At 50.8% G+C, this 22,159-nt stretch overlaps 1 protein-coding gene and 1 long non-coding RNA gene across 11 annotated transcripts; one reads left to right on the forward strand and one right to left on the reverse strand.

Moving 5' to 3' along the window:
• Positions 1-104: 104 nt before the first annotated feature.
• Positions 105-21,135, forward strand: RAB3IL1 (RAB3A interacting protein like 1). Of its 10 annotated transcripts, none has more exons than XM_054198514.1 (13): positions 2,679-2,801; positions 4,606-4,657; positions 7,157-7,391; positions 7,904-7,999; positions 9,562-9,639; positions 10,256-10,471; positions 12,481-12,600; positions 13,802-13,930; positions 14,044-14,156; positions 15,065-15,088; positions 16,943-17,042; positions 18,043-18,109; positions 18,513-21,135. In XM_054198514.1, the coding sequence occupies exons 3-13, from the start codon at positions 7,218-7,220 to the stop codon at positions 18,593-18,595; spliced, it is 1,200 nt and encodes a 399-aa protein (XP_054054489.1). In that variant the 5' UTR covers positions 2,679-2,801; positions 4,606-4,657; positions 7,157-7,217; the 3' UTR covers positions 18,596-21,135. The 10 variants fall into 10 exon arrangements, with proteins under 10 accessions (XP_054054483.1, XP_054054481.1, XP_054054491.1 ...); XM_054198509.1 differs by lacking the exons at positions 2,679-2,801; positions 4,606-4,657 and adding exons at positions 4,666-6,105; positions 6,507-6,597; XM_054198507.1 differs by lacking the exons at positions 2,679-2,801; positions 4,606-4,657 and adding exons at positions 6,121-6,366; positions 6,507-6,597.
• Positions 1,349-2,649, reverse strand: LOC128908400 (uncharacterized). The gene is made up of 2 exons (XR_008465924.1): positions 2,147-2,649; positions 1,349-1,768 (listed from the first exon to the last, which is right to left on the reverse strand). It is a non-coding gene; the product is annotated as an uncharacterized LOC128908400 (long non-coding RNA).
• Positions 21,136-22,159: the final 1,024 nt, after the last annotated feature.

The raw sequence follows: 22,159 nt of genomic DNA on the forward strand, positions 1-22,159 counted from the left end.
GCTTGCAAAGCTGAAGATCTTTCCCCTCCTCCCAAAAGTTCTCTGAGGATAACAAGGGTTACAGCCATCGACAGAAATCTCTCAGACACTGAGACTTCAGAGCATGGGGTCGGCCTGTGGTCACCGTGGATCCTGGCCATGAGACAGGGCAGGGCTGTAGATGACATGGACACCCGGGAGAAGCTGGGACAGGGAATTGCTCGCCGTGTAGTACCTACAGTGACACTCTACAATGGATACGAGGATCACCGTGTCTAACTTGCCTGCCTTTGGCGTTGTGTCTGGCTGTGAGGCAGAGGATGGGGCAGCTGAGACCAGGGGAGAAGCTGCCGCTGTGGGCGAAGGCTCGGGGGGGATACCACCGCCTGGAGGAAAGCTCAGGGCAACGGCAAGGTAGGATGCAATGGGAAACGTGGGGGAAGGACGGATCTGGAAAACACACTCTGTCACCAGAATTGCAGCACTGTCAGTCCAGAGGTTGTTGTGGGATCCGCTGTGGGCCTGGGGTAACAGCAGGAGCGGTTTTGTCCCAGCGGGTAGACAACATGCCCTGGGGACAGGGACAACGTGCTGCGCATTCCCTGGAGCAATTTCTGGGGAGGTGGGAACCCCACAGTGCTGTGTGTGGCAGTTGTCTCTCTGCCTGGACGTAATGCCCCAATGAGATAGTGAACTTTCTAGAACCGTAGCTCTTCTGGATTTCAGTGTGGAGTGGATCGGTCATTTCCAAATGCCCCAGGTGATTCCTGGGGCTGACCCTTTTTGCCCCTCAGAGTAGAGTAAGCAAGGAAAAAGCTTTCAGGATGAGGACGCCCTGGGCAAAGGGGCTCCTCCCTGCACAGGTGATACAGGGGGAGGAGAACTGGTGGAAAGAGAACGGAGTGTTCCCACTGCTTTGCAGAAAGGATGTAAATCAGCGCGGCCACATGACGGCTGTCATCTACTGGGAGCGCTGCCCCGCTCCCCCAGCCTCCTGGAGGCAGTGAGTGCAAGGATGAGCTAGCTAAAAATCGGAGCCACAGCATCCAAAGTCCAAAGCTCAGTGACAACGAGACCAACTCATCTCACTCATGGAAGGGTACGGAAACCCAAGTGCTTTCCCTCAATGCCAAGTTTAAAAATCCTGGTCCAGTCCCACTGTTGCCCAGGACTATCAAGAACAGTCATTTCTCCCCCCAGCCAGGTTTCCCCCATTCTTTCATGTTCTTTTATATTATCGCTTCTTTACATCTGTTATGGTTTGAGGAACCCACAACAACTTATTGTCATTTAGACAATTATTCTCTCACCCAGTGATCCCTCCCCACCTGGGAAGGGGAATCGGGGAAAAAACAAGGAGACCTGAGGGTTGAAGTATAAACAGATCTAATAGAATAAGAGTAAATAATTAACAATACTGAAGAACCAATATTTATCCCGACAGCAATATAAAATACACAAGGACTATACACAGCCCATTCTATCACAAGAATCTGTGGACACCCGGCAGGGACAGCCAATGTGGGACCCTGTGAGCGCTGCGGCTGCGGGAGGAAGGGAAGGGCTCAGGGCTCCGGCACCGGAGCAAGGAATGCTCAGGATGGCAGCCAGCAAGGGGGAGGGAGGGAAGTCCTCAGCAAACTTTCTGATTTATATCGAATGTGACATTCCTGGTCTGAAATAACGCTGTTGGCAGCTTGGGGCAAGTGCCCGGGTCTCGCTCCTCCTCATCCCTGCACCTGGCGAGCTCGAAAACGCTGAGACCTTGACACCCCCATACCACGGCTGGCTGTAAAGTAAATATTTCCACCAATTCGGACACTAGAGTCTTGTAAAAATGCAGTTTTCCCAAGTGTTAGACCAGTAAAATTACCGAAAGAGAAGCTCAGACCAGGACAACATCCCCGGCTGAGTTCATCCCAGGGAGCTGAGAGCTGCGTCAGCAGCAGGCTGAGGGCAGGCTCCGTGCCAGGGAGGGACCATGTGTTTACGGGGAGCGTGAGGGCGTTATCAGGTGCTGGCACCAGTGTGAATCCCTGTCTGCACACACCTTCTCCCAGGGCCCCGGGCTACACATGGCAGCGACATCCAGTTGCCTGCCCTGTACCAGCCCCGTGCCGGGGCTGTCTCTCCCAGCCTCAGCTCGGGTGGAAGGCTCTTTGCTCACCCCGGCAGCGCGCATCGCGGCCACGGCGAGGCCCAAATCAGGACAGAAGTTCTGAGGTTTGTGTTTCTAACGTCTCTCCCCTGGACCTTTCGCAAGGGCTTGCAAACTCCTCCATGGACTCGCAGGTCTGCAAACACCCCTGGTTTGATTGCTCAGAGGGGGAGAGCGCTGTGATTTCCACTCGGGCAGCCGCCGCCCTAAGGAAAACACAAAGCACCGTCGGGATCGATAAAACCATCACGCTGAGGGGGACGGGACGCCGGGCCCAGCGCAGCACCGCCCGCCGGAGCGCCTCCGGTCCCCCACCCCCCCTCCCCGCCCACAAAGGCCGCAATGCCGCCCAGGTGCCGGGCTGGGCTCCACAACCCGGGACCCGACGGCGGTGGGGCCTCAGGGCGGCCCCCGCTCCCTGCCGCCATCCCGCTCCCCGCCGGGCCCCGGCCGGGCGGCAGCGCGCAGGCGCGCCCCCTAGCGCGCGAGCGGCGCCGGTGTCACGTGGTGTCCCCGCGGGCGGCGGGAGCCCGTCCCTCAGGCGGTGCCGCAGCGCCGGGCACGGCCCCGGCTCCGGGCATGGGGGCGGCGGCGGGCGCTCCTCCGCCTCCTCCCTGAGCAGCGGCGGTCGGCGGCGGCAGCGCGACCCAGCTATGCGGCGGGGGTAGGTCCGGGAGCCCGGCCCCGCCGGCTTGGCGGGGTGAGGCTGCGGGCGGTGAGGCGGGGGCCGGGACGCGGGGCCTGGCCGGTGGCGGGGGAAGGCGGCCGGGCGCTGCGGGCCTGCGGAGTGTGGCGGCCGGACCTACCCCCCTCAGAGCGGGCGGGGGTGGGGAGCCGACGGCGGGTCCCTGAGCCTCGCCGTCCCGGGGTGCTGGGACAAGGGCCGGGAGAAGCCGGGCTGAGTTTCCCCTCGGAGTTCCGTTGGGTTTGCTCGTTTCCCCTCGGAATGAGTTCCGTTGGGTTTGCTCGTTTTGCTGTTAACACCTCGCGCCCTTGCAGCCGAAAAACTCACGGGTCAGCCCGGTCTCAAGGCTCTGCAGGCGTGTGTTCATCCGTGCAGTCGTATGGAAGTCAAGTAAAGAGGCAGAATAAGGAGGCACCGTACCAGCGACCCGCGGACATAAGGACACAGCGGGTGATTGAGATAAACACAAGGAACACAAATTGTTCATTATGCTGTGATAGAACAGACCATATGCTTTGCAAAAGCTTTTGAGAGCTGGCGGGGCGGTGAGCGGGCTGTGGACCGATGCCGCTTCGTGGCAGCGCAGAACGGCGGCGGTCAGGCTTCTGTCCTGGTCAGGATGGAAAAGCCGGGTCCTTTTCGCAAGCCTGAGGGTAAGAGTTTAACCTGGAGAGACCCACAGGCTGTTTGCATGGGAAATAACCCTGTCGGATCAGCTCTGCAGGAAACATGTGGGGCCCGCTGGAAAAAGTGCAGATCCTGCACATTTTTTTGCTTTTTCTACAGAATCCAACTTTAGAAGGTTATGGGGTGTTGGTTTTGGGTGGTTTTTTTTTTTTGTTGGTTTTTTTTTTTTTTTGTGTAAGTTTGCAGTTCTTGTGTCAGTGTGGGACCTTTAGGATATGATGCATTTTTCTGAGAAAGATAGCCACTAGTCAGACAGGCGATAGCGAGAGAGCGGGAGTGTACGTGGTGGTCCTTGGGTCTCTGGGGGGTGCATTTCAAAGCCCCAGCTGGTCACTGCAGATGGGCAGGGGCAAGCAAAGCCAAGGTTTTCATAGGGATTCTGTTTGCACGGTGCGGAGAGTGTGCCGTTCTGTTGTAGAAGATGGGATGATTTTTCAGCATAGGTTTTTAGGTCCCTTGGCATTACAGAGCGTGGGTGAGACTATTTCATTCCTCCGTGTCCTCCAGTTTTCTTCCATAGCGTGTGGAAATACACTGGAATACCTGTCTCCCAAGACAAACAACTTTTGTCTGAGAACTTGAGACTTATAAAGAAACAACGTTGGTTTTTTTCTTTCGGTTATGTATGGGTTAGATTGGCTGTCTTAGTAGTTCGGTGAACTGTTGAAATGTTCCTTTTCCTTGCTGCTTCTTTATTTTTTTTACTAGCTGCTTAGGTTTGAATCTAGTTCTTTTTCTGTGCTCTGTTTTTCCTCCTGGTCACAAAAGTTGGAGGTGCTTGGAGTGGCTGGGGCCTGTCGGGTGTGTTTCCTCTCTAATGCAGGAGAACCTGGAGACACGTGTTCTCTGCGACTTACCCTGTCTAATCTCAAAAGTCCACAGCAGAGAGGGCTTCCGCTATGCCACCTGAGAAATGGTTTAACTGTTGAACAGACTTCTCTGTTTGGCATGTTTCGCCTGCGCTGTGGCACATCCATTGCAGAGAACCTCCCCTGATCTCTGGGATGAATTGGTCTCATTACGTCCCCACCTTCCTGTAATGGATTTAATTCCTTCCTTTGGGTCATTCTCTTTCTCGATCCCTCCCCTGCCTTAGTGTTTGGAGTCTTTGGAGACCTCCTCATCCCGTTAGTGACGGCCCTGTTTAGGTGAGTGATCCGTGTTAGCTCATCTTGACCTTTCTAAACCATTTTATTTCTTCTGTGCAGTTATGCCTTTCCTCTGATTAACCGAATGTGCCAACACAGCAGCCTAACTGGATGGAGCAGGCATTGCACACTCTGAACACCATGTAGTTTGCACTACTGTGCTCTCTTGCACCTCAAACTGTAGAAGCCTGCCTGGTCTGGGAGTTCCCGTTGGTCGTGGCTCGCTCAGTCGGGCGTATCCCTCCATGTTTGTCATATTTCTTTTTATCAAGCAGCCCCAGCATGCTGAATAGCTCAAGATGAATTATCTTTGCTTGGCGGCACTGTCTGTCCTTTTTCCTCTGGCCAAAACTAATGTTTATTTTCTTGCCCTTTCCCCAATGCACCCTTTTATGTTATTTTCCACACTTCCAAATTTAGTAGTATCACCAGGATGAGCCTCCCTTTCTAGATCTTCCCGGTGAACGTTCAGTAAAACCAGGTGAAGTCAACGGGACACCAGTTTGTTTCTGTCTTTTCCTACCTTCTTAGCACTGCTGTGTGACCATCCTTCTGGTGCTTTCACTTGTTCTTGCTCAACAGAGAGGCCAGAAAAATCTATGATACCAACTGCCTGTCCTCCTCCCCCAGTTCTGTAGTCAAAATGCTGCCTAGCTGGCATGGCGTGGCGATGATCTTGTGCTCTTCATCTTCTAAGGGTTCAGAGAGTTTTCCATGTGTGCTTTACCACATGCTAGCTGGTAGCTGCTGCTTCTTTTCTGCTTTGGAAGGTGACTGCGGACAACTTGCTCATGGGCAGCTTTGGGGGGGCAGAAAGGGAGAAATTTGGGTAGAAAAGGTGGTAGCACCACACTGTTGCCAGCTGGCATAGCCGAGGAGAAAAAGACCTGTCAATAGTTGGCCTCATGGTTTGACTGCCTTTAGTGTTTGAGTGAGACGAAGGAGAACGAGGAAGGCTCTTTTGAGGTGCACATGGCTGAGGAGATAAGCCCAGTATGGGGCTGGAGTCAGAGCAAGGGGAAAGAGTGTGGCTTGGGTGGAATACAGGAGGTAGGGCAAATACAGAAGAGGAAAATACAGAGATTAGGAAAAGGGAAGAAGAGAAAGTGAACCTAACCAAAAGAAGGCGATAGCTTCTCTACAGGAGAAGGTGGTGGGCAAGAGGCAGTAGCCAGAAAGAGTGTGTGGGAGGAGGGTCTGGTGCTGTGCATGGAAGAGGGTAGCGCCACAGCTCATCTGAGCCTTGTGACCCAGAGATAACTGGCAGCAGGTTCATCTGTTGTGTGGTGTGTGCTGGACATGATAGAAAGCTTCCATGTGTGCAAGGCTTGATTGCGCTCTGGCTGACTTCAAATGGCAAGTGACCGCATTAGGACACTTCAACGCATGAAGAAGGGGTGATGCATGTGCTCTAGGCAACACTAAGATGGCAGTACCCTGTCCTGCAGGTACTTAAGCCTATGTTTTCCTCTTGTGAGACCCCAGCAGCTGCAAATCCTACTAAATTCATCAGCCTCTTGCAGGGTCTCTGTTACTCTGTGGACAGAGTCCTGCTGAGCACTGGGGAACAGTGTCCTGGGTGGCTCTTCTGGTTCTCTCTTTCTAGTACATCTCTACTTGGCACTGGAGTTAAAAAATAGGTCTTCATCTCAGCTCAATGGAAATACACTGTTTTAGACAGCTCTGTGGAGAACTTTGGTGGGAAACCGGTAGGTTAAAAACAGATTCTCCCCTTTGGGATCAAGGGCTGGGGGGAGAGGAAGGCTGGGTTTGCAGCGGAGGGGATTAAGGTCTGTGTATTGCTAGAGAATGGAAGAGCTGTACTCACTTTTTCTTGCTCATCCTTCAGTTGGGGAAGCAGTGTCTCTGAATTTAGGTCTACTGGGTGTATACCAGAGTTCCAAACGAGCCAGCTGCAGTCTGTTTCTGTCTGAAAGCAGGTGAGAACAGGATTCCTGGAGCAGCTGTCTTTAGTTCTCCTGCTTTATACTGAGATAATACTATCTGTGACGTGCTGGTTGAGAAGGGTAAAACCAGGAGTTACTAATAGCATTGCTTTGCCTACTAAGTTTTGTGTGTTCAGAATTACCTGTGAGGGAGTACTTGCTGTTGAGAAACCAGCCCTCCCTAAAAGGAGTGCAGGCTGGGCATCTCAAACTAGACTTGGTCTGATTCTTAAAGATCCCAGGACGGGAGTGGAGATTTCCCTCAAAGTGTGTATTTTAGACTGTCGTCTCCATTTCTGCTGGTCTGGAAGCAATCCATGCTAAAAGGGTGAAGCACTTCAATAAGGAGGCAGTGCCTGCATGGAGGGTAAAGGAACTGGTGCCGCTGGGCACAAAGCAGGTCCTTTAAGCCAATCCTGCCCTTTTCATCCACCATCACCCTCCCTGCTTCACTTCAGTGCCTGTGAGAGGCTGGAGGTGGATGTGTTGCAAGTGTAAGATGAAGGCTGTGAATCGCCCCCATATAAAGTTTCACTGTGCTGGAACCCCACAGCCAGGCCAATTTTGAGGAAGACGGCCAGAAGCAACCCGCTGTAGGACACTGGAAGACACTAATGCCATCCAAAGGCAGCAAGGAGGAGCCAGAGACAGGATGCCAGGATGCTGGAGGTGCGGATGAGACCCAGTCCACTGAGCAGCTCAACGTGTCACGTCTACGCAGCTCTTCAGTGGAGATCCGTGAAAAGGGGTCTGAATTCCTGAAGGAAGAGCTACACAAAGCACAAAAGGTGAGGCCCAGAGTTTTTGAGAACACCCGAGGATTGTGGCATAGATTTGGGCAGTTGGGGTTTTCCTAGAGGCGGTGCTGGAGGGAGCAAGATCTGGATGTGGCTGTGCCGCAGTCTGAAGCAGGCAGAAGAGGAGTGAGATTGAACTCAGGTGGCCATAAAATGCTTTGGAGCAGGACATCAATTGCCAGGTTGACCCAAAACCTCCATGCCAACATCCAAATTAGTCCTGGAAACTTGCTGCAGTAAGCACTGCAGAAAGCACTGCTTACTATGGAGCCTCCTTGCTAATGGCAAATGAGCAATTCCAGCCTGAAAAGCCTGCTACAATTTCTGGACGGATGCCTTTGGTGACATGGAGTGTGGCACAGAGTTTAGTGACAGGAGTCTTGGGCCAGGGATCCGTGCCGTGGTGGGGAGGAAAGGTTGTGGTTGACAGGTTGGGGCAGGCAGGTGTCAGCGCTGCTGGGGCCAGCTACGAGCTCGTGCGTCCCTTTCCATTTCCTCAACAGGAGCTGAAGCTGAAGGACAAAGAATGTGAGAGATTGTCAAAAGTCAGAGAACAACTGGAGCAGGAACTAGAGGAGTTAACAGCTAGCCTATTTGAGGTACCACCCTCTTCCTTTTCCCATCATTTTTTAAGCTAAGCTTACATCCAACTCCTTTAAGACAGGCTTTCCCTGAACTTCCAGCCGTCTCCTCCCACAGCTTCTTCCTTTCCCCTGTTGTTCTTTCCCACTTTGAGAAGCAGTGCTGCAGGCGGAGCCTCAGAGCAGGGGCTGCTACCTGCTTCTGGGGAGCATTTGCATGCATTTCTTTCTCCTTCTAGTAGCTGTGGGGTGGCATAAAGAGCACGGTAGTTATGGGTCTGTACAGCTGGTAGCAAAAACAAATGTGGGGATGCCTGCAGCTGGAGCTAAGCATAGCTCCCTGCCCCTCTCCCATGCCTGCTCTGCAGTCTGGACAGCAGCTGCTGTGTAACAGAGATGATTCCCTGGCTCCTGTCAGCCCTTGCTTGGGGTGGGAACAAGCTGGATGTCCTCATATACTCTGCTCCAGTGAGTGTTCAGGCGGCCTGTTGGTTGGTGGTTTGTTTTTTGTTTTTTTCTTTTTTTTGTAATGTGATTCTTGCCAAGCTCTATCCTGGCAAAATCCCATTTACCAGCAGCTCTAATGTCTGGGTCTGCCTGGGCAGTGAAGAAAGCCAGAGCCCATCTGTACCTTTGAAACACAGGCTGATGCTGAGTGTGAGAGCCAAGAGAGCATCCCCCTCCTGGAGACTTGGCTGCCTGGGCTCAGGGTGAATTTAGAGATAATGTAGCTGAGGGCTGTCCCCTTCCTTTGGTGGCCTCAGACAGTGCTGTGGGGAGGCCCCAGCTGAGACTCTCACTGCTCCCCTCTTCCTGTGGGAGATGCTTTTAAGCTGGCCTCTACCATTTGGCCCCCACCTGAGCTACAGCTTCTGCTGTGTTGCAGCCGTGTGCAGAGCAGCGAGGGCTGGCTGCTCCGCACGGGAAGTGGGAGCAAAGTGCAATAACAAGTCAGGCAAGAGCAGTGACCTCACCAGCCAGGAGCCAAGACATGGAGCAGCAAGTCTGGATCAAGATCTGTGCCACAGACAGCAGTCAGGGTCAGAAAACAGTCCAGTGATCAACCAGCAAGCCTGCTGCGACAGCGCAGGCCTGAGGTCAAGTCAGGAAGCCAAGCTAGTAAGTCTGAGTCAAGGTCAAAGTCACAGAGGTATTGGACCGGGCGCAGACACAGCTGCTACACAGCTGTGATGTAGCACAGGTGGGTGCTAGTGTGAAAGCCTCAGCTTTAAAGCAATTCCCAAGGGCAGGGAAGGGCAGGCCCTTGCTTCTAGCTTTGTTCACAGCAGCCCATATCAGTGAAAGAGATGACCTTGGACTCAGCCAGCTAAACTCTTTCATTTAGCCAACCACACTCCTAGAAGGGGGATGCACTCCAGGCTCTGGCACTGAGAGCCTTCTCTAGGAAATTGTGGGGGAAGGCTCTCCACAGCTGACACAGTAAAACCCTTGGATGTGTCAGAGATGTCCGTCCCCCTGCTTGCTTGCCCTGAGCCTGCGATATGGCAGAGCTTTGGCCTGCCCTGGTGACTTTATGAGTTGGGGCTGCAACAGGCAGACTAAAATTCTCTCTGGTCCAGGAAGCGCACAAGATGGTGAGAGAAGCAAACACTAAACAGGCGGCGTCAGAGAAACAGCTGAGGGAGGCACGGGGGAAGGTGAGAACTGCGTTCTGTGTGACTTGATCTCTGTGCTAGGTTGGTGCCATCCCCGCCCAGCCTGGCCATGGTGCGGTTTGTTGGCTGGAGGAGAGTAAAGTGCCTGCAGCTCAGTCTCTCTGAGGTGCTGCATTTACTCTGTTCCCTCTCCAGCAGATAATGAGAGGGGAAAAAGGCATCCTCGCAGTCTGCTGCTGATCCAGCTCCCCTTTGAGAAATGGCTGCCAGAGGAACCATGGAGAAATGATATGCTGTTTAATTGCCACAGCTGTGGGGATGGTTAGAGCGGGGAGCTGGGGAGTTGTAATTTCCTGACAAGGCTGCACCACAGGGCTGCTCAACTGGTTCCTTCTTGAGGAGAGAGACATTTCTTCTGGATTTTTTGGGTCTAAAAAGAGCCTGAAGCAAAATGTGCTCAGATTGAGGAGCAGAGGGATGGGTTCCTGAATAGCTGCTGATTAACCTTGTTTAAAATTCTGGGTGATGGTGGGTGTTTGGGAGAATGGGGAGAAGTTGTGGCTGGGCCTGTAGCTCGTTCCCTATGGGTTTAGTGTTTGGTGGGGTGCGGCAAGCTCGAGCTCAGCAGGTGCTATTGACTCTTGCCTTGTCTCCTCAGATCGACATGCTGCAGGCAGAGGTAACAGCTCTGAAGACGCTGGTGATCACATCCACACCTTCCTCTCCAAACCGGGAGCTGCACCCTCAGCTCCAGAGCCCTTCTAAAGCTGTCTTCAGGAAGGGCCATGGCCGAAACAAGAGCACCAGCAGCGCAATGGTCTCAGCTGCCAGCCAGAATGTGACTCCAGAGCCAGTCAGTCATGAGCGCAAAGAGGTGGGTGAGGGCCATTCACTGCATTGGCCTTGGAGCCACCGCTGTCACTGTGCTCAGGGAGCTGTGCAGCTTCTCACTTGGGCTTCCTGGAGAGCTCTGTGGTTTCAGTGTTGGAAGAAGCTGTCCGTGCAGCTTGTTCCCTAAATTTGTGCTGAGGCAGGCTCTGGAGGGTTTCCATTTGTGAAGATTTCCCCTTCTGGGAAGTGTGTTCAAGGTTGCGTCAGGACAACTGCTAGAGGAAGCAGTTGAGGGATCCCTGGAGGCCATGGACAGATCCAGGAGTTACCAGTGCAGAGAGTGGATATGTCAGGAGTTGCTGAGGAGAAGCCAGTTGTTCTGCTGCATCGTAGTAGATGAGTCCATGACCTGCTCTGCCGTGACTTGCTGTTGTTCCTTCTCTCTACCTAGTTTGGACTGGACACCAGGACACCTCCTTCAACTTGTAGTCTCTGTCACTTGTTCTGTGTTCTTGGACATGTGCTCTTCTTTGCAGAGTATATGTTTAATGACATTTAATTCCTTCCTCACTGGAAGGAATGTTCAGAGAAGCATACTGAGCATTTGTGAATGTCTTTCAGACAAACCCTATTTAATTCCCTTCTGTAATCCTTTGATAGTCCCCCACCTGCTGTGACCATGGGTGAAGTAAAGCTTCTTCCTGCTAGCAGGACCTTTTCGTCTGGGAACTTTCCACTAGCCAGACGTGTACACAGCTGTCCTGGGGAGCAAAAAAGAGACAGGTCAGGAAGAATGAAAATCAGTGAGAATGCGGTGGGGGGATATATGTCCCTAGTGGATTTTCTGGGAGCTGTGGCCTCTGTCATGAAGAATTGTTGAGGGAACGTGAAGGCACCTGGTCACTTGGCTTGTGTGAGAATGTATGCACAAGAGCCACTTGTGAAATTAATACTCTCACCAAACAGGACTCTGCTGGCAACACGGGTAACCTCTGCTTTTGGCAGTGGATTCAATGAAATGTCCTCTTGTTGCTAGAGTTTGGATGGAATGCTTCAGGCAACATTGGCTATGGCCGTTGTCCCAAGACCGCAATAGCAACAAGAGATGAAGATCTTTAACTCTGTTCACAGGCAGAGAGGAGCAAAGGCTATGCCAGAAAGAAAGCCAAAGGAAAAAATCAGCTCAGTAACCGTGAAAGCCTGATGCATTGGTTTCTCTTGGTCAAGCAGGGAACAGTCCAGATATGCTGGAAGTTGGGGTCAAGTACAGTCAGCTAGAAGCTGCTTTGAGGGCCAGGAGGAAAAAGTTTTTAATCTTTTTAAGGTCCTGTGACCTCTCCCAATGCTAATAATTCCTCCGGTCAGAACAGAGGAGCTCCGAACTTAGAGCCCAGTTTGGTGAACTACTGTCTACCCTGTAGAAGTTGCCCTCTGCCCACAGTAAGCAGAGATAACTTTTGCCTACTGGGGAGTTCATTTTGCTGTTCTCGGTTCAGTCTCAGCAAAGCTCGTGTTGACGATCTACAGAGAAGTGCTAGCTCTTGTAAGTGACTTGCTTGTTAAATATTTGGACCTGTCGATTTCTTTGTGTGGGTAACTTCCACATGGTGCAGATATCCTGGGGCTTACAATCCCAGGGCTACAGCTTCCAAAGTGACAAATAATTTTATATATCAAGGGTGGGGTGGTTTTTTGTTAACTTGTTAATTTCCGTCTCTCAGATTCTTTAGTGGTCTATGTGAGAGGTGATAAAAGGGAACTTGGTATTCAGAGAGTTGGTGCTTGGTGCTCTATGGAAAAAAAAAACGTGCCCCATCTTAAGTTGAGCCTAAAAATGACAGAATTTTTGTTCCCTTTTTGCACCTCAAGCTGAAGTCAAAGGGTGGTGCTTGTGGCCCTGTGATGTCTTGAGCAGGACTCTTAGCTCTCTGGAAGGGAGGACTTGAGCCTTTCTTTGTATCTTCTGTTTTGTCTCAGGTTTTTTACCTCCCTTTCTTGCCTGTCTCTCTAAACCTTTTCCTTCACTGTCTGTCTCTCCCTCTGCCCTCAAAGTCTGGGTTACCCGCTCTCCTCTCTCTGCTCCTTTGTATCATCCCTGGGAAGGCTATCCACATCACCTATGAACCAGGCTGGCAGGCCTTGGGGGCAGATGCTTCCTCATCCTTGCGGCAGGTAACCTTTCCGGACAACATCGGGGAGGGGTGGGACCCATCTGCCTCTCACACTTCCAGCCTTTCAGTTCTAGCTTCCTTGTATGCTAAGATCCATTTTTTTGTTTTCTTTTGTTGGGGTTTTTTTCCGTTGGTTTATTTTTCCATCTTGTTGCTCTGAAGCTGTCTCCTGGTAGCAGGTGCACAGTATCCATAGAATACAGCGGGTGTGCTAGAACCCAGACCTTTTTCAGCTTTCTTCACTCATGTTCTTCATGTTGCTCAGCAGGGTTTCTTTAGTTTTGCTTTTCCTTTCAGCAGCTTTAACAGGATTTGCTGGCCTTTTAAGGAGGCGCCCTGTCAGTCAGGTTGGTGGTTTGGCTAACGGCCCATCTGGGGTTTAAATGCCAGGTCCCAGAGAATCTCCAGAACTGAAGTATTTTCAGCCAGACAGAGATGGAGGGAGCGACCGTCCTGTTGGCTCAGGGAATGGGAGTAAGCTCTATCCTGGATCACTTGCTGCTGAGGAGCGATAATGCTTGCGGGCCCACCTGTAAAAGGCAATGAGCAGACGTGAGAATGGGTAAAGCTATTCCTAGTCTTTGAGTTCCCTTTGAGAGACCTCCTTTCCTACACTCAGCTTGCGTCAGCCAGGCTGCGTGGCTGCCCAGTGTTCCCATTACTTCTGTGACTCCCCAAACACCAGAGTTCTGGGCTTGGAGTGGTCTGTAAAGGAGCGGCATACCCTGTGAGTTCATACTTGGGCTCACTAAATGTAGTCCTGCTGACGGCTGTTTATTAATAGCTTTTTCCAATTCATTGTTTTTTGTAGCAATGCTTTCCTTACAGAAAGATTCTGCCTCCTGGGTGCCATCGCCACTCTGCTTTGCCGTTCAGCTGCTCTTGTCATTCCTGCCATGGGCCGAGGGGGCACTTGGTCCGTTCACTGTTTGTGTGGTGGCCTCCTGTCCTGGAGGAAGATCAGATAGAGAGCTGCCTGCAGGTTTCTGGCAGAATAAGCCCAGCATGGCTGTGTCAGTCTGGCACGGAACTGCTGATGGGTGGGAGATGAAAGATCCTTGGAGCAAGCCACCTTCCCTCAGACGTTTCTGTGATGTCTGAGCCTTTCTAGATGCCAAAGCAGATGTTTCATAGTTGGGTTACCTGCAGCTCTCCCTCCACCCACCTTCCCTCTTCTTGTTCCTCTTGGACACTTGGTGCAGGTCGACTCCATTTTATTTGCTGAGTTCCAGGCCTGGAAGGAATCTCCAACTTTGGATAAATCCTGCTCCTTCCTGGACAGAATTTATCGAGAAGATGTAGGACCTTGTCTGGACTTCACAAAGCAGGAGGTGAGTGCTGGAGAAGGAGGACAAAAACCGTACAGTCTGGCAGCACCAAAGCTGCAGCTATACGGAGGTGACCTTTGCACATTCATATCTGCACTCACTTCTCTTTGCCGCAGCTGTCGGAGCTGGTGCGAGTGGCTGTGGAGCAGAACACACTCACCATTGAGCCAGTTGCTTCCCAGACGCTGCCTGTGGTGAAGGTGTCAGCAGAAGAGTGTGGTGGGCCAAAGTAAGGAACCGCGCTTATGTTCTCCTTTCTACTGGTTGTTTTGTACCACCTAGTGGAGTTTGGCCGGGCCTTGCTCAGTCAGCTGAGTTGAATAGTTCAAAGGACTCAGCTGAGTGTTCTCCTAGCCTATGACCAGTGGTAGTTCAGCTTAACTCTTTACATGAGAAGGGGAATCATCTCAGTTCAACTGATGTACTGTAGTTGACTGTTTTGAGGGATAACCTCATGATGTGTTACTGCCCTTGGCTTGGAAGAGGTTTGTTTGTTTTGGTTGGTTTTTTTTTTTTCTTAAGGTAGCAACTTGTTTAATGTTCTCTGAAGGTGTGTTTATGCATAACCTAGGGTAAAAGGATTAAGTCAGAGCTGCGTTATCTCATGTTCTTGCATGTTGTGAGGTCGGAGCTCACCTTGTGCTCCTGACCTTGCTGGTGCACCAGGTGGGTTTGAGCCTAGGTCAGAAGAGATCTCCTCTTGCCACATATCATCTTCCCCACCTGATGCTGTGAACTTACCATCAGAATTGGCACTGCAGCTGCTCCAGAGCTTGTGTGACTGCATCTGATGTGGCAAGCAACTTGAGATTGCCTCAAAAAAGAGGTGCACTAGCAGGGGTGGCGTGATATTTCAGATGAAGATAGGGGATTTTATTTAGCTACTGAATTTAAATTCAGTCAGGGCTTGTTCTCTTCATTCTTCCTTCCCTGGCCTTCAGACAGAGCACCTTCTGTGTTCCTGTAACAGTAAATGCTGCTCGCGTGCAGGTTTCCTACAACTCTTCTGCGTTTTCTGTCGCCTCTCGGCAAATTGTTCCGTGAACGTGTGTCAGGCCTGTTCCAAGAACGACCCATCCTGTGTTTATCCTTATCGGTTTCCTTTTGATTTTTTTTTTTTTTTTTGTGTCTTCACAGTGGGTTCCGGTCACAAATTGTAACGTAAGTGAAGTATTTATTTTTTTTAGTCAGTGATCAAAGATCTCTAATCCATTAACAAGTTACTAACTTAGTGTAATTTAGCAGCTTTGAGGCTAGAGCTGAACTAAGCTAACTTTTTAACCCTGTTTAATCTCCACCCAGACAAGATGGTAAGGAATCTTGCTATTGGCAGTAAAGGACCCAAAAGGAATTTGTTCCCTCTTGCTTCCCAGGTGCAAACCACTGATTTTTATGGCAACTTTGGACATGCTGTGGACCAAAAAGGAGAAAGCTGGGGACCTTGCTGGGACCTACCAGACCTACTTCTCTGTACCTTACTGTACAGACCTCAGTGCAGCAGTTTGAGGAGTCTAGACAGGCAGGGAGCGCGTTGGCCACTATGTGACACTGCCTGTATAACATCACAGCAAAATGCTGCCCAGGAGGTGCTGAGGACAACTGGCTTTCATGGTGGCATGTCTGGCAAAGTGCCCTGCGGTGTGTAGAGTGACGGACAGGTGTCCAAATGCTGTGGTTTAGGTTACTTCTAGCTACAGTTGTGGTAGCTGGGGTTACACCAAGTGGTATCAGCCAAGCCAAGAGTGACCAGCAGGAGTCTCTTTTTATCCAGTGCGTTACAATGCTCAAATTTAGCACCTCTTAAAAGTGTCTCGTTTACAAAGGTGTTGGTCATCCTGCACCTTCTGAGGATTTGACCCCCATAAGTTGAATTAGTATTTGGGCAATGATTACTTCTCATTGCATCTGAAAACTTACAGCCCATGCTTCCGCTCCTGGCTAATATTTGCCTTGATAGCAGCGGAAAGCAAGCACAGAGACATGCTCAGAAGCTCTCTGAAGCATCTGCTCCCGTGTCTTGTCATCTTCCATGGCCCACAGAGCAACTTTTTGCAGCTGGGGAGTGATGTCTCCCTTCCTACCATGAAGGCTTTAAGTCTCCAGGGAACGTGGTGACAAGTATGCAGCAGAAAACTGCTTTACTGCTTTAAGTGGTGATGAAGGAAAGGCAACGGGCTCGTGCTGGGAATCAGTTGTCTTGCAAATAACAGAAGGAAATAGCAAGAAAATAGAGGCCTGCTGCACCGTTGCTGATTGTGTCTTTTGGTGGTCTCCCTGAGACACTCGGTCTGGAATCTCCTTACAGTTGTGAAGCCAAGCTTCTTCCCTGTCTGCACAAGGGGTTGGCTTGTTCTTAGGAACTGCAAGCCTTATCTAAAGCCCCTTGAAGTCAGTACAAAATCACTCCATGTGGCTTCAACTGGAGTAGCTTCGAATCGGGCCCAAATTAATTAATAGGAGCCTAGCATAAAGGCTGCAGTGTGGCTTGTTTTGAGTTCTCGGCATGAGCAAATGCTGCTCAAATGCTGGATTTACCTGTTTTGAGACCAGGTTTGGTCCCCAACAAGAATGTTTTCATCCCATCAGGAAAGCTGATAGACCTGAGCAGAACTTCTTCAGCAAAAGCTTTGCCTGGAACATGGAGAAGATGCACAGAGACCAGATGATGTTTGTTGTACTCTGTTCCAGCCTCACCTCTTTAATATTTTCTGTGGTTTTGTCTTGAGCTGTCTGCCAGGGAAAGGGTACAGCCTTGGTTTGCTTGGGCATGGAATAATTCATGGTTCCAGATATTTAGCCTAAGGTCTCCTAAACTTGCCATTTATGGAATCTTTGAAGGAGCAAAAGGCTCATAGCAGCCAAGGTTTTTTTCTTCCTCACGCTGAACTGACACAGGGTCTGGCTTCTGAGCTGCCACTTCCATCTCTTGGGGATAGTGTTGAGGCTGTTGAATCGCTGTGCTCTGCTGTGCTACTCGATTGCGGAAGGCTGAAGTGTTTTTTTCTTTGTCTGCAGGAAATGTGCTTTGAGTGGCCTCCCCAGGACCTGCAAGCACCGCATCATGCTGGGGGATTCTGGGAGTTACTACTACATTTCACCATCCTGCAGGGCCAGGGTGAGTCTTCCGCCTTCCTAGGGTGCCTCGATCCTCCAAAATTGTCCCAAGTCCTGAGATGGAGGAGCTCTTGGGTCAGCCCTCAAACAAACCTGCAGGGCTTGAGTTTGATCCTGAAGTTGAGCTGGCTTTTGGTCTGTGTCTAGGGTGCAGGTCTCCAGCCCTGCCTCAGGCTCCAGTGCTCTGCCTTACATTCCTTCAGGCAACCTGTCTTCAGTGTGTTCGCTTCTCATGGTTTTGCTTCAGTACAGGGCTTTGATTGTTTTGCTTTAGTATTATTTTTTTAATTCTCCTTTGTAAAACACAGTAATTTTCTGCTCTTTAAATGCTGGCTCTTGTTACTGTTCCGGTACAGATCAGTGACTCAAATGGTTATGAGAACAAGCTGTCCTTTCTTTGGAGGGAAGGGAGATATGATTTATTAATGTTGCTACTGGGGCCCTGATTCAACAGAGCATTTTAGAAGATTATGCTTTCCTGAGTTACATATCAGAAGAGCTGATCCTGCAACATGTGACTCTTTCTGAGCCAAAAAGTTGGTTTTGTGCATGGACTTAAGTTGACTAATTTTTGTCACTTGCACCAAAGTACTCTGTGTCATGAGCACCTTTTACCTCCCTGCATACATGCTTTCTGCATAAATCGTTAACACCAAAGACTTCCGTTCCGTTGGAGAACAGTGTTCTTCGAAGGAAGATCATAGACTTTGCTGCCATATTAAGTAGTGATTACTTATGTCTCAAATCTGCAGTAGGCTGGAGTTCTTCCACAGTGTGTCTCATGGATATAGTATCTTGGGGTGGGATTGCAGATGCCCAGATTTTTTATCTATTTATTTTTAACCAGCTTGCTTCCCATCTCTTTTTATCTGGTGGTATGTGGTACTATGTCTCAGGTGCTGATCACTTGGAGCTCTCCTGCTGGGTGCTGTGCAAGCCTCTTGACAGGAAAAGCAGTTCTGTAGCTGACCCTTTTTCTTTTTTTCCCCTTCCTCCCTCAGATCACAGCGGTGTGCAACTTTTTCACATACATTCGCTACATCCAGCAGGGCTTGGTGAGGCAGGACGGTAAGAGGGGATAGAAGCTGGGCTGCGGTGGGGATGCCTTCTGTGGGCCATTGGGAGGAATTAGGAGGTCCCATTCAGCGTGACAGGAATGGGGCCGGCTTGGGGTACCCTGAGCTCCCTCTGTCTTTGAGAAACAGTTAAATGACAAAAGAAAGGCGTGAGCGGGAGGAATAGATGCATCTATACCTTGCTCATCAGCTTGTTGGGACCTTTGCCTTGGGTTGGAGCTGGTAAGGGGTGACCTTATGGGCCTGTCCTCTGCTTCCCTCGCTTTGGGGATGAGCCTGGCTGGGCTGAACTGAGAGCAAAACAGAACATGAGGTGGTGTCCAGTTTTGTCTTGCTTAGTGATTTCTGGTGTGTATTTTTTTCCTTCTCTTCCCTGCACCCATTTTGCTTTGCAGTGGAGCTGATGTACTGGGAGGTGATGCGGCTCCGGAGGGAGATGTCTCTGGCCAAGCTTGGGTTTTATCCCAGTGAGATGTAAGCAGAAGCCTGAGCATGGAAGGAAACTGCTCCTGTAGGAACGGCTTGTCAAACGTAGTCTACCAAACAGATGAACGCGGTGCCTCTCCTGCAGTGGGCCTTACTCCCTCCCTACCCTCCCTCTGCCTGAAGCTGATCAAGGAGCAAGAAGCACAAGTTCCACCTTCAGCTGTCCCACTTCTCCAACTGTGGCTGGAATGCAGCTTCCAAGCTACCCCCTCAGAGCTGGGCTGGCCCTGGCTGCTTTGGGGTGGCCGTCTACAGACTGTCCTCTATGGAGTCTCCTATATGCAGTGTATATCCATTTTTTTTAAAAAAAACTTTTGTTTTTATATGCAGTCTGCTTTGGCATAGTCTGAGGCCAGGCCTGTGCAAGGCAGGAGTCCTGGACCTTCTTTGTAAGCAAGTCTTTCGGGACAGATGCTGGCTGTCTGTCCATCTGTTCCACTTCTCCTTTGGAGTGGAGGGTGCTGTGCCCAGCCGTACACCTAGGTCCTGCTGACCATTGCTCCTCTGACGGCCCTGTAAATGCCAGCAGCACACAATAATCTTGTGGAGAGCCATGAACAGCCTGTTTCCAAGTACTTCCTTGCTCCTTTTAAAGGAGCCTGCGAGAGAAGCTTTCTGCCAGCTGCGTCACAAAGAGGGATTTGTTTCTGGTTTTAGCTTGCGATTTGGCACTGGGTAATCCAGGCTGGGGGAACAGCCGGAGCAGAGGCCAGAGCTGTGCACCTGGGGCCTTCAGCAGAAGAAAGCGAGCAGGGAAGTTGCATGACTCACAGCTGGACGCAGCTTGGCTGCAGCATGTTTTCTCCTGGTCTAAAGAATCTGCTGCTGTTGTCACAGGCCGATGTGGACTGTGATGTGTGGTGCCCTGTGACAATCCTTGGTGCAGAAGTCATCCACAGTGCTCTTAGATACAAACCTTACCCACAAACATGCCTTTGAGCTGTTCCAGCTCTGAGGGAGCTTCGGGCAGGACTGTTCCCACTGTTTAGATAGAAACCGTGGTCCCAGGCTGAATTCTTTATGTCTCCTGAAGAAACCGTCGTCCCAGGCTGAATTCTTTGTGTCTCCTGAAGGATCATGCCCAGGCTGGGCACAGCCTTGAGGCCCTGAGATTTCCTCCCAGTATTACATCAGACCTAGAGATGCATGTCCACTGGGAAACCCAGCTTCTCCTGGACTCCCATCCCCAATAAGGAAATTTGAGACATCTTTGTGTGCACATGTGAGGGACGAGGCTCCTGTCTGCCTCAAAAGGTGCTGGGAAGGGAGTTGCTAAAGCTGTTGGAAGGTGGAGGCCCACTATAGCTTGAGCTCGGGTCCAGGCTTGTCTGTACAGAACTGGGCAAAAACCATGACAGTGTTTTGTAGCCAGTTTAGCCTTTTTTTCAGTGATTCTGGAATCAGCTCAGCCACCACCCACCCTGGGTTTTTCACCTCATGTGGCACTTCTGCACTCTTGACTGGCACGTCACCCTGCTGTCATCGTAACTCTTATCTTAGCAAGTTGGTGCCCGGAACCAGGTCACCATCCTCAGCTGCAAGAAGTTTCATCCGCTTCTGGGAGATGCTACAGTAGGAACTCTGTACTGTCAGTGGAAGAGAACTAACTGAGCTGCTGTGGATTTGTCCGGGGTTGTGGGGGGGCGGGGGAGGAGGAATAGACGGGGAAGGCAAAAGTTTGGCTTGGAACCTAACACAAGGACAGCTTCACAGCAGATCTGAGAAAACCTTCCTGTAGAAGACCCCCCTAAGCACAAGCTTTCCAGTCACTGAGCACGCTCACAGTATGCTGCCGAGTTGCTCCTCAGGGGACTCCTTTCCTTATAGCTAAACTGGCATAGGGTATTGTTTGCCAAGGGTTAGTAGCTATTTGAAACATGAGTTGTCATCCCCAGAGCTGGGAGAACGTGTACCTATGGGAGAACAAGAACACCCTGCCTAGATGAGTACGTACATCTCCTACTCTTCACCAAAGGAATATGTTTCAAACGTGGAGTGAAAGCCTGGAAAATACATCTTTGGGCGAGAGCCCAGCTGGGTCTTGAGCTAGCGATAAACCTGCACCTCTTTGGTGCCCGCAGGCTTGCGGCAATTTGACATCAGCTTTTTCCGGAGGGGAAAATAGAAATGTCTGTCCCCAGCTGCAGATTTCAGCTCAGGTAAATTCTCTCCCTGGCAGTTTCTCCTTGTAGCTGTTCCCCCCTGACCTTTTGATGTCTACGTGTCATCCTGTGCCATGAGCTGCTACATTGCACAACAGACGTGGTTGTGTTGCAGCACTGGGAATGAGATGATTTCTCTATGTAGGAGATGTTTGGGTTTGTGGGATTCCCCCCCCCCCCAGTGTCACTTTGTAAAGCACTTTGAGATGAAAGGAATTAGGGAAATGCGTTGTATGAGGTTGTCGTACGTTTAAAACAAAGCAGAGAGAACAACTTGTAAATTAGTATGAAGTCACTCCGTTAACAGCGGGATGGTTGCACCCTGCTCTTTATTAAAGGAAAATAAACATTTGCTATTAACCTCTTTAAAGGCCTCATTGCAGTTCTAGGGTTGGGTTGGCTGGGGCGTGTGTTCTCAGTAGCCGAGAGAAAAATCGAGTTTCGCTGGCATTGTGCTCGGTGCTTCTCTTGCCGTTGGTGTGTCCTGAGGGACTGGGGTTTTAACGCTTTTCTTCATCACTCTGCCCCTCCTGTAGCTGGCTGCTCCCTGGCTTCACCGGGGACTAAGTGACAGTGTTTTGATAGCAAACAGAGTTTTATCGCAGGCATTTCTTGTGACAGGGCAGGCCTATGTGGTTCTTGCTCGAGGCTGAGCTCTCTTCCAGCTCAGCTGTGGTCTGGTTCAGTTTACTGGTGTGAAGCATTGCATGGGATATGCTGGCTATCCCAAAGGCTGGTTAGTTCCAGGATTTGCTTCCTTTTCCCTCGCAGAGCTGAGCGGCCTCCTGCTTTTCCTATCAGCAGGTGGACGCAGAATCGTGGTGGGAACCTTTCATAAGCTGCGATTACCGATGATCCCTTAGTGGTGTAGAGTGAATGTTTCTCTTCTCTGGAGACTTTTGGGTCATGGACTCTTCTTTGGCAGGTCTTCCCTTGGCTGTGGGGGCCTGGGGCTTCGGACACAAAGGTGGGAGCTGGCAAGCGTGAGTTGTGGCAGCGCTGGGGACTGAACTTGCTCCTGCTGTTCAGTTAATTCATACTGCTTTTAGATGCAAGTTGACTTGAAAAAGGCCGCCTTTTCTTATCAAAAGGTAGATCCAGCTCCTGCGGGCCCTTGTCCTTTATTTCTGGAGCAGGGGGACTGTGGCTGGGTTCCCCTGGCTCCAGCGCATGTGCAGCTCTTCATGCCCCAAGCACAAGTGAGAGGTGCCAGCTGGTTGAGGGCACAGCGTGTGTCTGCCCTGCAGCAGCTCTCAGACTCTTCAGGTTGGGAAGTTGGGTCGCTCTGGTTTCACTAAAACCCTTTGCTCTCCTCCTGCATTTAGCTGTGGATGTTAACGTGGAAGATCTCTTATCGTCATCTCGTGGTGATGGCAGTGGAGGGAAGAAGCAAA

This window comes from Rissa tridactyla, chromosome 4 (assembly GCF_028500815.1).
Source record: "Rissa tridactyla isolate bRisTri1 chromosome 4, bRisTri1.patW.cur.20221130, whole genome shotgun sequence".
NCBI classification, from domain to species: domain Eukaryota; kingdom Metazoa; phylum Chordata; class Aves; order Charadriiformes; family Laridae; genus Rissa; species Rissa tridactyla.

What these genes read in the sequence shown, in the direction of transcription:
- RAB3IL1 (XM_054198506.1), top strand. Translation starts at nt 233, where the DNA reads ATGGATACGAGGATCACCGTGTCTAACTTGCCTGCCTTTGGCGTTGTG. An exon ending in TGAGGGAGGCACGGGGGAAG is followed by an intron (nt 9,640 to 10,255) that starts GTGAGAACTGCG and finishes TTGTCTCCTCAG; the next exon opens with ATCGACATGCTGCAGGCAGA. An exon ending in TTCCGGTCACAAATTGTAAC is followed by an intron (nt 15,089 to 16,942) that starts GTAAGTGAAGTA and finishes CTTTGTCTGCAG; the next exon opens with GAAATGTGCTTTGAGTGGCC.